Source organism: Hemibagrus wyckioides, linkage group LG27 (genome assembly GCF_019097595.1).
Source record: "Hemibagrus wyckioides isolate EC202008001 linkage group LG27, SWU_Hwy_1.0, whole genome shotgun sequence".
NCBI classification, from domain to species: Eukaryota; Metazoa; Chordata; class Actinopteri; order Siluriformes; family Bagridae; genus Hemibagrus; species Hemibagrus wyckioides.
In genome coordinates, this window is record NC_080736.1 from 2,528,026 (window position 1) to 2,540,000 (window position 11,975).

The window sequence follows — 11,975 nt, forward strand, 5'->3', positions numbered from 1 at the left end:
TCTGTCTCCATCTGCTGGTTATTTGCGGTATTGCACCCCTCAGTTTGCAAGTCCATGTAAGTTAGATGGAGCTCCTCTATTTAACTGTGACGTTTTGCGTTCAGTTGCATGCTAGCTAGTGAAGTGAATGTTTAATGGGAAGGAATAACGAGAGTCACAAAACGTGCACATGCAAATCTTGTAAGCAAGAATGGAAGTTGTTCGAGAAAAACAAAACTGAAGACTTGAATCACACAGATGTTCAATAACATTACACATGGTGAATTACGTACTTCGGAGTGCAGAAAATATCTTCAGCTCAAATTCAATACGTCACAAACATTATTTTAGCTTTTTCTGAACATAGCAAGTGTGGTTTTGCACGTCTATTTGTAACATATTTTACTCTTACGACTCTGTAATTGCTGTTGGGCAATTTTTAATTTTTACATTAGTTTTTTCTCTAATCGATAGTTGCACCATGGATCTGTAAAAAAAACATTTCACTGAAATGTCTAAAGCTATAATATACAATATTCAAAACTTAAAAACGAATTTCATCTTCAGTGCAACTTAATTCGGAAACGTGCTTTCACAATAGCTGACGGAGATCTTGAATGAAGCATCACATGCGTCACATTGCGCATGCGCATACATCTCCCTCATAGAGCGGAGGTTAAAGTAGTCCCATCGCGCATGCGTCAGTTTCCTCTCTTCACCTCCCTGCGCTGAGCTTCACCATGGCGAACGTTGCTGACACAAAACTGTACGACATTCTCGGTGTGTCTCCTTCGGCGTCCGAAAACGAGCTCAAAAAGGTGAATGAAAGTTTTATAAACTGTTCTCTGCCTGTACACCGTCTAGAAACGCTGCCGCGCCGCTTATTTCAACCCTCAACCCGACTCCGTGTGTGGCTATCCGAATCAGGAAGGACGGATTAGCCAGTTAGCTGCTCTGCTAGCAGGAGCGGGCGCCGTAGTCCGAATTGACGCGCACTTCATGTCTGAGTGCACTACAGAGGCGCTGACTGTATTAGCTTTTGCGCACTATGTAGTGCTCTAGGAAGCGATTTGGGATGCGACTCTTGATAACGCCGTATGTCTGCAACGAGGCCTAGTAGATTTAGCCGGCACCTGTGCTTTATTATACAAACACATTTTATACGGTTTTTTGCGGTTATATATGTACTCTTTACTTAACTAGCTGTGTATATATCTTTAACGAATTTAATTGAGCCAAATTTAGCTGGAACGTTTCTTGTTAACTAGCCAGCACTAGCGTGATTAGCATACCGTTGTTAAACCGGCCTGTTCACCGGCTTTGGCTAGCATAGCGTTTTCTTTCGTGAGAAATTGGCCACATTAAAACACACACCCCGACAAACTACATAACATTTACTTAAAACATTTGGAAGTGTGTGTGCGCATGACGTCATTTTCGGTGTGACGAAATAAATGACTTTGAGTCATTTTATTTTTTTTAAAAAAAGAAAAGAAATGGGTCAACTAGCTAGCTCTGTGCTTTAGTATGTAGCAGGCCTGATTTTCGTTGTCTTTATATTCTAGTCATGTGGAAAATTAAATAAATAAATACAGCAGTTTAATAAACTTCACACGGATCTCTTTGCCGTGGTTATGAGGGGGGGACTCTAACTAGCTAACGATCATCAAGCCAAACGGGAAAACTACTTAACTAGCTAACTATCATCAAGCAGAAACGTGTTGCTTGCTAACAGGCTATCTATAGCTAACTACCGGAGTGAAGCTAACAAAAGTTGTTCGCTATAAAAGATCGGTTACGCAATTTCACCATCACTCTTACAGGGTATGAGCACGTTTTCTTCGCTTTCTCTCACACTCTTCAACAGTTTACGTCTTAACCAAATCGTTAGCAGGTTAACTGCCTCACGCGGTGTTTTATTATCGGTTTTAAAACTCGCGTGTCAACACGCTGCGTTATCAGGGGAGTTTTATGGGGAAAATCGCGAATATGGCGTCACTGGTTAATCTGCATGTTCATTTGCATACGATGTAACTGATGTTTTTTCCAGAAGAAAGAGTTATATAACGGTAATATTTATAATGAAGTAGTCGTGGCACCACACAAGTGATTGACAAAATATGACATGAGTTTTAATATTTCAGTGTTGAAGCGGTCATAGTGAAACATCAGCCAAGCTTCACAATGACTGAATGTCCATGAACTGCTTATAAACCAGAAAGTGGCCAGGAAGTCCAGGTGAGGATCAGAGGTGTTGCAGAAGGATGAACAAGGAACAAATCTCCAAGGAACCAGTTTGATTAGAGCCAGTGTAGAGAGGCTCAGAGTAAAGGTTCCACTTACCACCAACATTTTGTGCCTTTTAAGGAATCCCAAGATTTTTAAAGAAAGGGTTGTACCGATCTAAATCCTTTAAGACCCTGGAGTGTAGTCACAACTCTAGAGAAAGGTTCTTCAGATAGTTAATGTACTTTATAGCAAATAGAATTGAGAAGACATTTTGAGTGTCTACATATAACCCGTAAGTTTACATGTAAATGTAAACCATATGAATTGTAAAGTTTTTTGTTTTTTTTATTTGGGTCAGCGATTAGTTTTTGGAAACACTGGTGATTGGTTATTGGTGGGCAGTGGTGATGGGTTGTCAGGGAGATGAGGTTTGAAATAAAATCACTAAAGCGGTCTCAGTCCAAAACTTGCAACAATGGCACAAGTTATAACATTAATAAAAGTGCTCAAGAACTATCACATTTTTTAAGGCTGTAAGTAAAAAAAAATTTACCTTAAAAATAGTGTTGAACTAGATTTTATTCCTCTTGTTTGGCTCTTCTACTTTCAGAGAATACGGTGAACTGGTGCAAATACAATATATTGCTAAAAGTTTTGGGACACCCCTCCAAATCATTGAATTCAGGGGTTGGGCTCCACCCCTTAGTTCCAGTGAAAGGAACTCTTAATGCTTCAGCTTCATACCAAGACATTTTGGACAATTTCATGCTCCCAACTTCGTGGGAACAGTTTGGGGATGACCCCTTCCTGTTCCAACATGACTGCACACCAGTGACCAAAGCAAGGTCCATAAAGACATGGATGAGTGAGTTTGGTGTGGAGGAAACTTTGACAGTGTCTAAGGGCCCAACACCTGAATTCAATTATATAGAGGGGTGTTCCGAAACTTTTGGCAATATAGTGTAAGTGGAATAAGTAGAAAGTGTGATTCTTGCTTATCTAAAATGAAAGCCTGTAGCTACAATAGTGTTTCCTGGATAAGATTTATAACTCCTTACCCAATCCTAAATATGAGGGTTTTTTACTGCTATCCCCCGTTGTCAACATAGAAAATTGTGACTGACCATGATGGACTGATTGTCCTGAAGGTGTGTTTTTGTTTCTTTTTTATTTTTAATTGAAAGATGCTGTGTGTTGGATTTCAAATTGTTAATGTCAGTAATAACAAGAAAAAAACAGTTCCATATCGCAATGCTGGATATAACATAATATAGAAATATAAAGAAAAAATATAAATGTATGTAACAGAATAATAAGTAATAAAAATGTACAGGGTGGCTGATAAACACCTCCTGTACCATGAAGTGATTAAACATGATAGTTTTGTAATTAAACACACAACCTCACCGTTCAGTTATGAGATCATCTGCTTTCATGATGGACCACTTTTTCAAAAAGTTTAGGTTTAGTCCTGATGGTGCGTGTCTAAACATTTGTAATGTACATTTATTTCAGGCCTATCGCAAATTAGCAAAGGAATATCACCCTGACAAGAACCCAAATGCTGGAGACAAGGTAAGGGTTTATCGAAACATGCTGTACTGCTTATTAGAAGTGAAATGTAATGTAAATTTACGCTCCTGGGGATTAGAAAGATCTTGTTTTGTGTAGCACAAAGCTCCTAACAGAATACAGATTTTTCTGGCTATTTAGTGTAATCAGTATTTAAGAAACAATTCACAGAATGTTATGGAATTATATTTGAGCTCGGAGACTATTGAAGGTTTTTATCTCATTTTGCTTTCAGTTCAAAGAGATCAGCTTTGCTTACGAGGTGTTAACTAACCCAGAGAAGAAGGAACTGTACGACCGCTATGGAGAGCAAGGCCTGCGAGAAGGGGGCGGAGGAGGACCCGGCATGGACGACATCTTCTCTCACATTTTCGGCGGTGGTCTCTTCGGCTTCATGGGTGGTCATGGGCGCAGCCGGAATGGTGGCCGGCGGAGAGGGGAGGACATGGTGCACCCTCTCAAGTGAGTCACTTGGGGGGTTTTTTTTCTTCTATTTAGGAAATGGAAAATGTCATAATGGGTGCTAACCTATTTTTAGTGCTGTTCTAATTTTTTTTAGGAAGTACGATCTTAATAGTGAGTAGTATACTGATTATCATTTTTTGATGTTTTTTTCTCGTTATGTTTAGAGTATCACTTGAAGATCTGTATAATGGGAAAACAACCAAATTACAACTGAGCAAGAACGTCCTGTGTAGCACTTGTAATGGGTAAGTGTTTATTTAGTCAGCCATGTCACTAAGTATCACCAGAATATTTATGCTGTCAGTTGTTTATATGAATTATGATGAATAAGGAGTAAAATGTGTAGTATTTTTATAGACATGGTAATGAAGCAGATTTACTATTAGAGTTGATTATTTTCCAAAAACAGTATGTCCTAAAGTGTTTAACTCCTCTGAAAAGAAAATATACACTTATAGAAACCGTAACTGTATGAATTACACGTTTTTGATCCATTTTTGTGGTTCCTTGTGAATGAGCTGTTACTATAGAAACAATAATGTTAGCAGCTGTCATGGCTGCTGTAATTGAACATTAATCAACACCTGGTCAGGCAGCTTTAAGATTGACAGGGCCGTGTAGTGCTGTATAGAATAAATTTTGTTTTTTGTGTTTGCAGCCAGGGAGGGAAGACTGGCGCTGTGCAGAAGTGTACGACCTGCAGGGGGCGTGGTATGCGCGTCATGATCAGACAGCTGGCTCCTGGCATGGTCCAACAGATGCAGTCTGTCTGCTCTGACTGCAATGGTGAAGGTACGTGTTCCAGTAGAGCTTAAACCCAGACCAGCTCACTTTTTATAGTCTGTGACTCAGAACTGATTTCCTATTGGTGCACCGTTTTATAAGTGTGTAAACCATCAATGTGTTTGCAGGTGAGGTGATCAGTGAGAAAGACCGCTGTAAAAAATGCGAGGGGAAGAAAGTGGTGAAGGAGGTAAAGATCCTGGAGGTGCACGTGGACAAAGGCATGAGACACGAGCAGAAGATCACCTTCGGAGGAGAAGCGGATCAGGCGCCGGGTTTGGAGCCTGGAGACATCATTCTCGTCCTGCAGGAGAAGGATCACAAGGTATGAGGCTCATCTGCACCACCACAGCATCCCTCTATTCTTAGAACACTAAATACAATACAGAACTACATGGAGAATTTTCTCGAACCTCAACTCTCCTGGGAAGTTTTTTTGCTAGATTTTGGATCGTGGCTGTGAGGTTCTGTGTTTATTCTGCTACAAGAGTATTGGTGAGATTAGGTTTATGTTGATGTTGGGATATCGTTGAAGATCCAGTTTATTTCACAGGTGTCGAGGCTTTGTACCAGACACTCAAGTTCCTCCACTCCAACCTTAACATACACCTCAGGGGCATTGTCATGCTGGAACAAGTTTGGGCCTCATGGTTCTGGTAAAGGGAAATTGCAATGTAGGCATTCTGCACATTTGTGTACTTCTAACTTTGGAAAAGGTTAGATGTGATGGTCAGGTACACTTATTTTTGGCCTTATAGTGCATCAATACGAATTTGCTGGATGGATGGTAAGACCTGAATGTGTGTTTAGCAACGCAGATTGCAGTGACTGAGTGTAGTGACCATGCTATGGTCCATTCTTCAGATCTCGCCCATCACCAGTTTCTGCTCATAAGCACTTCTCCATCTGTAAATAAAAAAAGCAGTGTTTTATGTAGCTCTTAAAAGGTCTGTTAGATGAAGCATGTAATAGTGATGGTGTACAGGGATACAGGTCCAGTGGAAATGGTTTATTTTTATCATCCACGTATGGTAGTTGTTTCGGTCAGACGTCGACGCCTCTTTGTCTGTCTGACTCTGTGTTCCTGTCACCTCCAGGCCTAGAAGCTTCTGAAGCCCTCTTCAAAATAGCCTGGCAGATCATGCTGACGCAAGCTTTCATGGAAACCGATGAGAGAGGGCTTAAGGGGACGCGCTATTTTAGCAAAGTCTTCACTGTTGAATATCAAGGCAACGTCATTGTGATTGCCATGTTGATAAGCAACCATGGGTTTTGAATTTTTTATGCAAACTGGAAGCTTTTAAGCATTGAGTGACTCTTACAAGTAAATGTCATTCCAGTAAATGAGCTTATTTGCTTTGCTTAAATCTTCTCGTTCTATATTTGTTGGTTTTTGTTCCTTTTCCCCCCAGAGAGACTGTATGAGTACAATGACTCTCTTTTAATTATTTTCTTCCCCTTGCTTATTTACAAATTACATGGAAAATATGTAGAACATGATGATTAAGATGATGGGCCTCAGCACAAGTGTATCTGGGAAAAGAAAACGTATGGGAAAACTGACTTCTAGTCCAGAAGGCTTAAATCTGGCAGACATTTTAGATCCTGGGGCAGAGCTTTCTAATAAAAATGGGAGGTGGAGTTGAGTAGTTTACTGGTGGAAACTTGGTTTTGAAGGTCTTGATCTAATGCACCTTTATTTTTATCTGATTCACAGACCTGCTGCGTTCTAATATCTGATTTATATCATTGTATGTAAAATGTGTTCATCTGATTTTAGGCATGTGTGCATATGTATGTACCTAGATTCTGTAATCATCTTCCTTTTTGTTCTCACGTCTTTTCTAGACGTTCAGAAGAGAAGGACACGATCTGCACATGACCCACAAGATAGGCCTGGTCGAAGCACTTTGTGGTTTTCAGTTCGTCCTGAAACATCTGGATGGCAGACAGATTGTGGTGAAGTACCCAGTTGGGAAAGTCATTGAGCCTGGTGAGTGATGTGCAAATGTGTGTGCTCAAACATGTTTGTTTTGTCATGCAGAGTGTGTTATGTAAATGTATGTGTGTTTGCATGTTGTAGGTTCCCTCAGAGTTGTGAGAGGTGAGGGGATGCCACATTACCGCAACCCCTTCGAGAAAGGAGACCTGTACATCAAGTTTGAAGTTCAGTTTCCAGAAAACAACTGGATCAGTCCAGAGAAACTAATTGTGAGTGCAATGATTATATAAATGAAGGCCATTATTTGACTCCTAAGTGAAGATAGTTTGAATACAGGATTCAGTAAAGCTGTGAGTCCAGAGGACTGGGGTAGATATTCAAACATGTTTTTCCCTCATCGTGTGACACGTTTGCATACTTTAATTTTGTCAGTCAGGACTCTATTGCCTTAGGAAATGTGGACACGCTGAAACAAACATCGAGACACTAGTCTGTTATGGAGGACTGGCAGTTTTCCACAGGCATTGATCAATATGAAGTCAAAATTGCTGCACTTTAGTAAAAGATATGAAAATATTTAAGAAGGTCTGTTTGTAAATTACTGTCATGACCATGTCTCTAAGTTAGATTTGTTTTTATTGTTACTAGTGAATCTCACCATATGGTAAGTTTGAGGAGCGTTGGTAAAATGTTTAACATATTAACTGCGTGGTTTGACCAGACTATGTTAATTAAAGCCCAATAATCATCTCTTCGCCTGCAGGAATTGGAGGATCTGCTGCCCTCACGCTCCGAGGCGCCTGTAATCTCCGGCGACGCAGAGGAGGTGGACCTGCAGGAATTCGACATCAGCCAGAGCTCATCCGGCAGCCATCGACGCGAAGCCTACAACGACAGCTCTGACGAGGAGGGCGGCCATCACGGCCCGGGGGTGCAGTGCGCCCATCAGTAAGCATGACCATCCCAACCTGTCTGGATCCAGAGAAGGAAAAAAAATGTTCTAGTTGCACAACATCAGATCAACAAAGGTGTGGCTGTTTTTTTCCTCCGTCTGATCAGGGTTCGCCTTCAACAGCGAGTACGCTGCTTTCCCTAGCGAACGCACATATGAGCCTGTAGCTCCTCCCCCTTCCTCTCTGACATCCTCCCCTTCTAGTTCCCTGTATAGGCAACCTCAGACGGAGGAGTAAAAGGTCATTTCTCTTTTACTCAGTGGGTAACTTGCATTATTTTTGTTGTTGCTGCTGTCAGCATAGTATTTAGAGTTAATTTAAAACTAATCCCAACGTGCAGTTCTGGCCTTGGACTCAAGCCTCTTTATTTGTAAAGAGTGTGTTTGTGTGTGTGTGTGTGCGCGAGAGAGAGAGAGAGAGAAAGAGACCGTAAAAGAGAAAAGTCCTTTAAGACAAAAACACCTTTGGGACATAATACGCATCACATTTTTAGGTTGGTTTGTATGTACTTGTGCTTGATTTTTACCACTTTACTTTGTAGATTTTTACTTTGTTTTTTTTCCCTTTCTGTTATATTTTAAGAATTGGAACAAGTCTACAGCATTGTGTATAAAAGTGTTTGTCATTTAAGCTTTACAAGCTGCAATTATGATGTAGTTTAAATAAAAATCCTTCACTTGCCTGTATCTGTCTTCAGCCCAGGTGCATGCTGGGAAAGCACTGAAACATCCAAATTAAATAAAAATCGTATAATTCAAGTGGGTGGAAAGCAGCTGTAGGCGTTTAACTTCTGTGAAAAAGTTTATGAAGTTGTTAAATAAAAACAGTATCTCGCCAAAAGCAATGTAGTCTGTCCTTTCTTTTGCTTTTCTCAAGTTTTTTTCAGTTTCTCATGTCTAAGCTACCACAATGATCAGATATTTATTTACATTTTGTGTAAATTTGCCAGTTCATGGTCTCTCAAGGAAGATTACAAAAGCTAAAATCAGGCTTACAACTTCATTAGGTAAAAGCTCAGATGAAGTAAATGTAGCTAGCAGCATAAGTTTACATTTATGGCATATAACCTTCATGTCCCTGAGCAACTTACATTTTCTCATTAATACAACTGAGCAATTGAGGGTTACAGGTCTTGCTTAAGGGCCCGGGAGTGAGTGGTGGTCCTGATATCGAAAACACAACCTTCAGACCAGTAGAATCAGGACTTTAATGCCTTAACCACAGAGATGCCATGGTACTAAATAAGCCAATTCCAGGAACATGTAGGGTGTCAGTTATGACCAACATCAACCCCATAAAGCCATTAAGTTTATTACATTGTCAAAAAATTGTAATCAGAGAGGTGGTGTAATGATTGGGTTTCTTTTAACAGCATGTCTTATGGTTTTATTCTCTTTTCCTCACACTTAACATTGCACTTTCTGTTTATATATAACATTAAGAGCTCAAGCTGTACTTCCTGAGGAAATTTTATGTCTCCTGAATGTTTTGTGGAATTTTACATAATAGATTTTCCAAAAAAAAAAAAAAAAAAAAAAAAAACACCTATTCTACAGTTCAGCAACTCGATCCGCAGTTCACCAAAAGTACTCCAGTAGAAAAGATTACACAGTTATTTATTATATTAGAATATTTGAACATTAAAATCAGTTCTTCAGTGCCAAGACATCAGTGAGTATTGTTTAACTTGACTTTGTTGCACAGGTACTCCATCAGCTCCTGAAAGCAGATATTTAAATAAATTAATATCAAGCACTAAATCACACTGCACCAGCATTTATAAGTCCCTCACCTTAATCTTTTGCATCTGGCATAAAGCCAACTCATCCAGAAGTTCAAGTTTGACTTCATCTTTGGTCTCCTCAGAAAGGAACAAAGTCTGGCAGGAAAACAAGACACACACACACTACCAACTATATTCAATTTTTCAAGACTAAACCCAAGATATTTGCCCTTACCTCTCCAAGAGAGGTGGTGATGGTGGCAGTAGCAAGTCCCGAGAGATCATCACTAAGTGACCGACTCTGTAACCTGTAATAACCATACATGCACTATATTTGCAAAAGTATTGGGACACCCCTCCAAATCATTGACTTCAGGTGTTTTTCAGGGGTTGGGCTCGGCCCCTTAGTTCCAGTGAAAGGAACTCTTAATGCTTCAGCTTCATACCAAGACATTTTGGACAATTTCATGCTCCCAACTTTGTGGGAACAGTTTGGGGATGACCCCTTCCTGTTCCAACATGACTGCACACCAGTGACCAAAGCAAGGTCCATAAAGACATGGATGAGTGAGTTTGGTGTGGAGGAACTTGACTGGCCTGCACAGAGTCCTGACCTCAACCCCATAGAACACCTTTTTTGGGATGAATTATAGGGGAGACTGTGAGCCAGACCTTCTCCATCAGTGACCTCACAAATGCGCTTCTAGAGGAATGGTCAAAAATGCCCATAAACACACTCCTAAACCTTGTGGAAAGCCTTCCCAGCAGCGTTGAAGCCGTTATAGCTGTAAAGGGCGGGACAACTCCATATTACATTCATGTGCATGTAAAGGCAGACGTCCCAGTTTTGGCCTGGCTCACAGTTTCTGCTCCAATTCATCCTAATGGTCCGGAGGGGTGTCCCAAAACTTTTGGCAATAGTGTACTAGAGGTATGCTGTCGATTCAAAAGACCAATCTGTGTTTAATATTAAAGTCTTACCTCATATTACCACCTAGCAGAACAGCTTGGTCACTCAGCTTCATCACACGGCCTTGAGTTCGTTTGGAACTGACTGTTGAGAGACATCTGCAAAAGAAAACCAAAACTTTACAGCCTTTAAATAACTTCTTAAAAAGTTATTTAAACTTTATTTTAGTCGCCACCTGCTGGATACATTTTGTACTGCAGCACTGAATCACACTATGGTTAATTTTGATTTGAAAACATTGGATATAAAATCAATAAATACATAAACATACTGCACAAGTGGTAACCTTTAGTTTCAGGGTATTTCACATACAGAGCTGTAACCACTCAACAAATGTAAAAAAGGGTTGAATCTTTATAGTGGGTGTTCCACATCAGTCTCTGAACACTACACTTTTTTCTATACCTTTGATTTATAGAACATTTAATATACTGCTATTATTTACATGTACAGCATTTGGCAGATGCCCTTATCCAGAGAGACTTGCATTTTCTCTCATTTATACAACTAAGCAATTAAGGGTCAAGGGGCCTAGTGGTAGCAGCTTGGTGGTCCTGGAATTTGAACTCCTGACCTTCGGATCAATAGTCCGATGCCTTAACCACTGAGCTACCACTTGCCCACATTAGCTTGTGTGCGTGATGCAGGTAAATATGGGCAGACTTGTCTGAATTTGTTCAATAGCAACAGTAGTACACGTCTTCCTGGATGTTGGACATTGTCTAGGATCTCTGTTGCAAGACCTTAGATTCCCAGTGCTGTTACTCGGCTGCATTTTCTTCCTGGGCCTTCTCTGCATTAAAACAAAAAAACAAAAAAAGTTAGACAATTATTTAAAAGGTGAGCCAGCACACACTCCATGTGAAGGCTTTGTACCTTATCGTCATCCGTCTTTCCTGCACCGGTGGATCTGTGTGCTGGCGTTGTGGTACTCGCCTTACCTTAAGGACGGAAGAGGTCACGCATATGATCAGTACACTAATTTAGACAACCAAAATGAAATTTCTGCATTTAGACATTTTGAACCTGAACAAAGCTCTGAGGTGTTTAATGTTTATGCAAGCAAACATGCTCCATTTATGCTAAATCATTTTTTTTTAGCAAGACAAAAACCGTAACTGGATTGCTTTGCATATTTAAACAGGAACTAAAACTTATGCATCCACCAAAGAGGGAGAACACCAGTCCAACATGACAATGTTCAAAAAGGCAACAAGTTTCAGCATGGGAGAGCTGGGATTATCCTTTAACATTTGCGTGATACATTTAGAATTATTTTAAAAAGACATGTGCTTATATAATGGAGCAAAATGCCATTTCTCCAGGACCATGGTGCAACTCCCATCTATACACAAGACT

The 11,975-nt window shown here is 40.2% G+C and overlaps 2 protein-coding genes across 2 annotated transcripts in view; one reads left to right on the plus strand and one right to left on the minus strand.

Annotated features, from left to right (window-relative positions):
* The first annotated feature begins 638 nt into the window (after positions 1-638).
* On the plus strand, positions 639-8,763 carry dnaja2a (DnaJ heat shock protein family (Hsp40) member A2a). Its single transcript, XM_058381893.1, has 9 exons — positions 639-797; positions 3,724-3,783; positions 4,016-4,242; positions 4,410-4,490; positions 4,904-5,037; positions 5,157-5,353; positions 6,877-7,021; positions 7,112-7,239; positions 7,734-8,763. Exons 1-9 carry the CDS (start codon positions 720-722, stop codon positions 7,920-7,922), a joined length of 1,239 nt encoding a protein of 412 aa, XP_058237876.1. The 5' UTR covers positions 639-719; the 3' UTR covers positions 7,923-8,763.
* Positions 8,764-9,087: 324 nt separating this feature from the next.
* The window catches only part of cdca9 (cell division cycle associated 9), a 5,340-nt gene continuing 2,452 nt past the window's right edge, over positions 9,088-11,975 (minus strand). Inside the window, exons 5-10 of the mRNA XM_058381894.1 lie at positions 11,493-11,557; positions 11,360-11,409; positions 10,628-10,714; positions 9,882-9,954; positions 9,716-9,802; positions 9,088-9,642 (exon numbers count right to left, since the gene is read on the minus strand). Of these exons, the coding sequence (XP_058237877.1) occupies positions 9,592-9,642; positions 9,716-9,802; positions 9,882-9,954; positions 10,628-10,714; positions 11,360-11,409; positions 11,493-11,557 (413 nt within the window). The 3' untranslated portion in view covers positions 9,088-9,591. The remainder of the gene's footprint in view (positions 9,643-9,715; positions 9,803-9,881; positions 9,955-10,627; positions 10,715-11,359; positions 11,410-11,492; positions 11,558-11,975) is intronic.

Coding starts and splice junctions, on each gene's coding strand:
- dnaja2a (XM_058381893.1), top strand. CDS start 720: ATGGCGAACGTTGCTGACACAAAACTGTACGACATTCTCGGTGTGTCT. Junction 798..3,723: donor CCGAAAACGAGCTCAAAAAG/GTGAATGAAAGT, acceptor CATTTATTTCAG/GCCTATCGCAAATTAGCAAA. Junction 3,784..4,015: donor ACCCAAATGCTGGAGACAAG/GTAAGGGTTTAT, acceptor TTTTGCTTTCAG/TTCAAAGAGATCAGCTTTGC.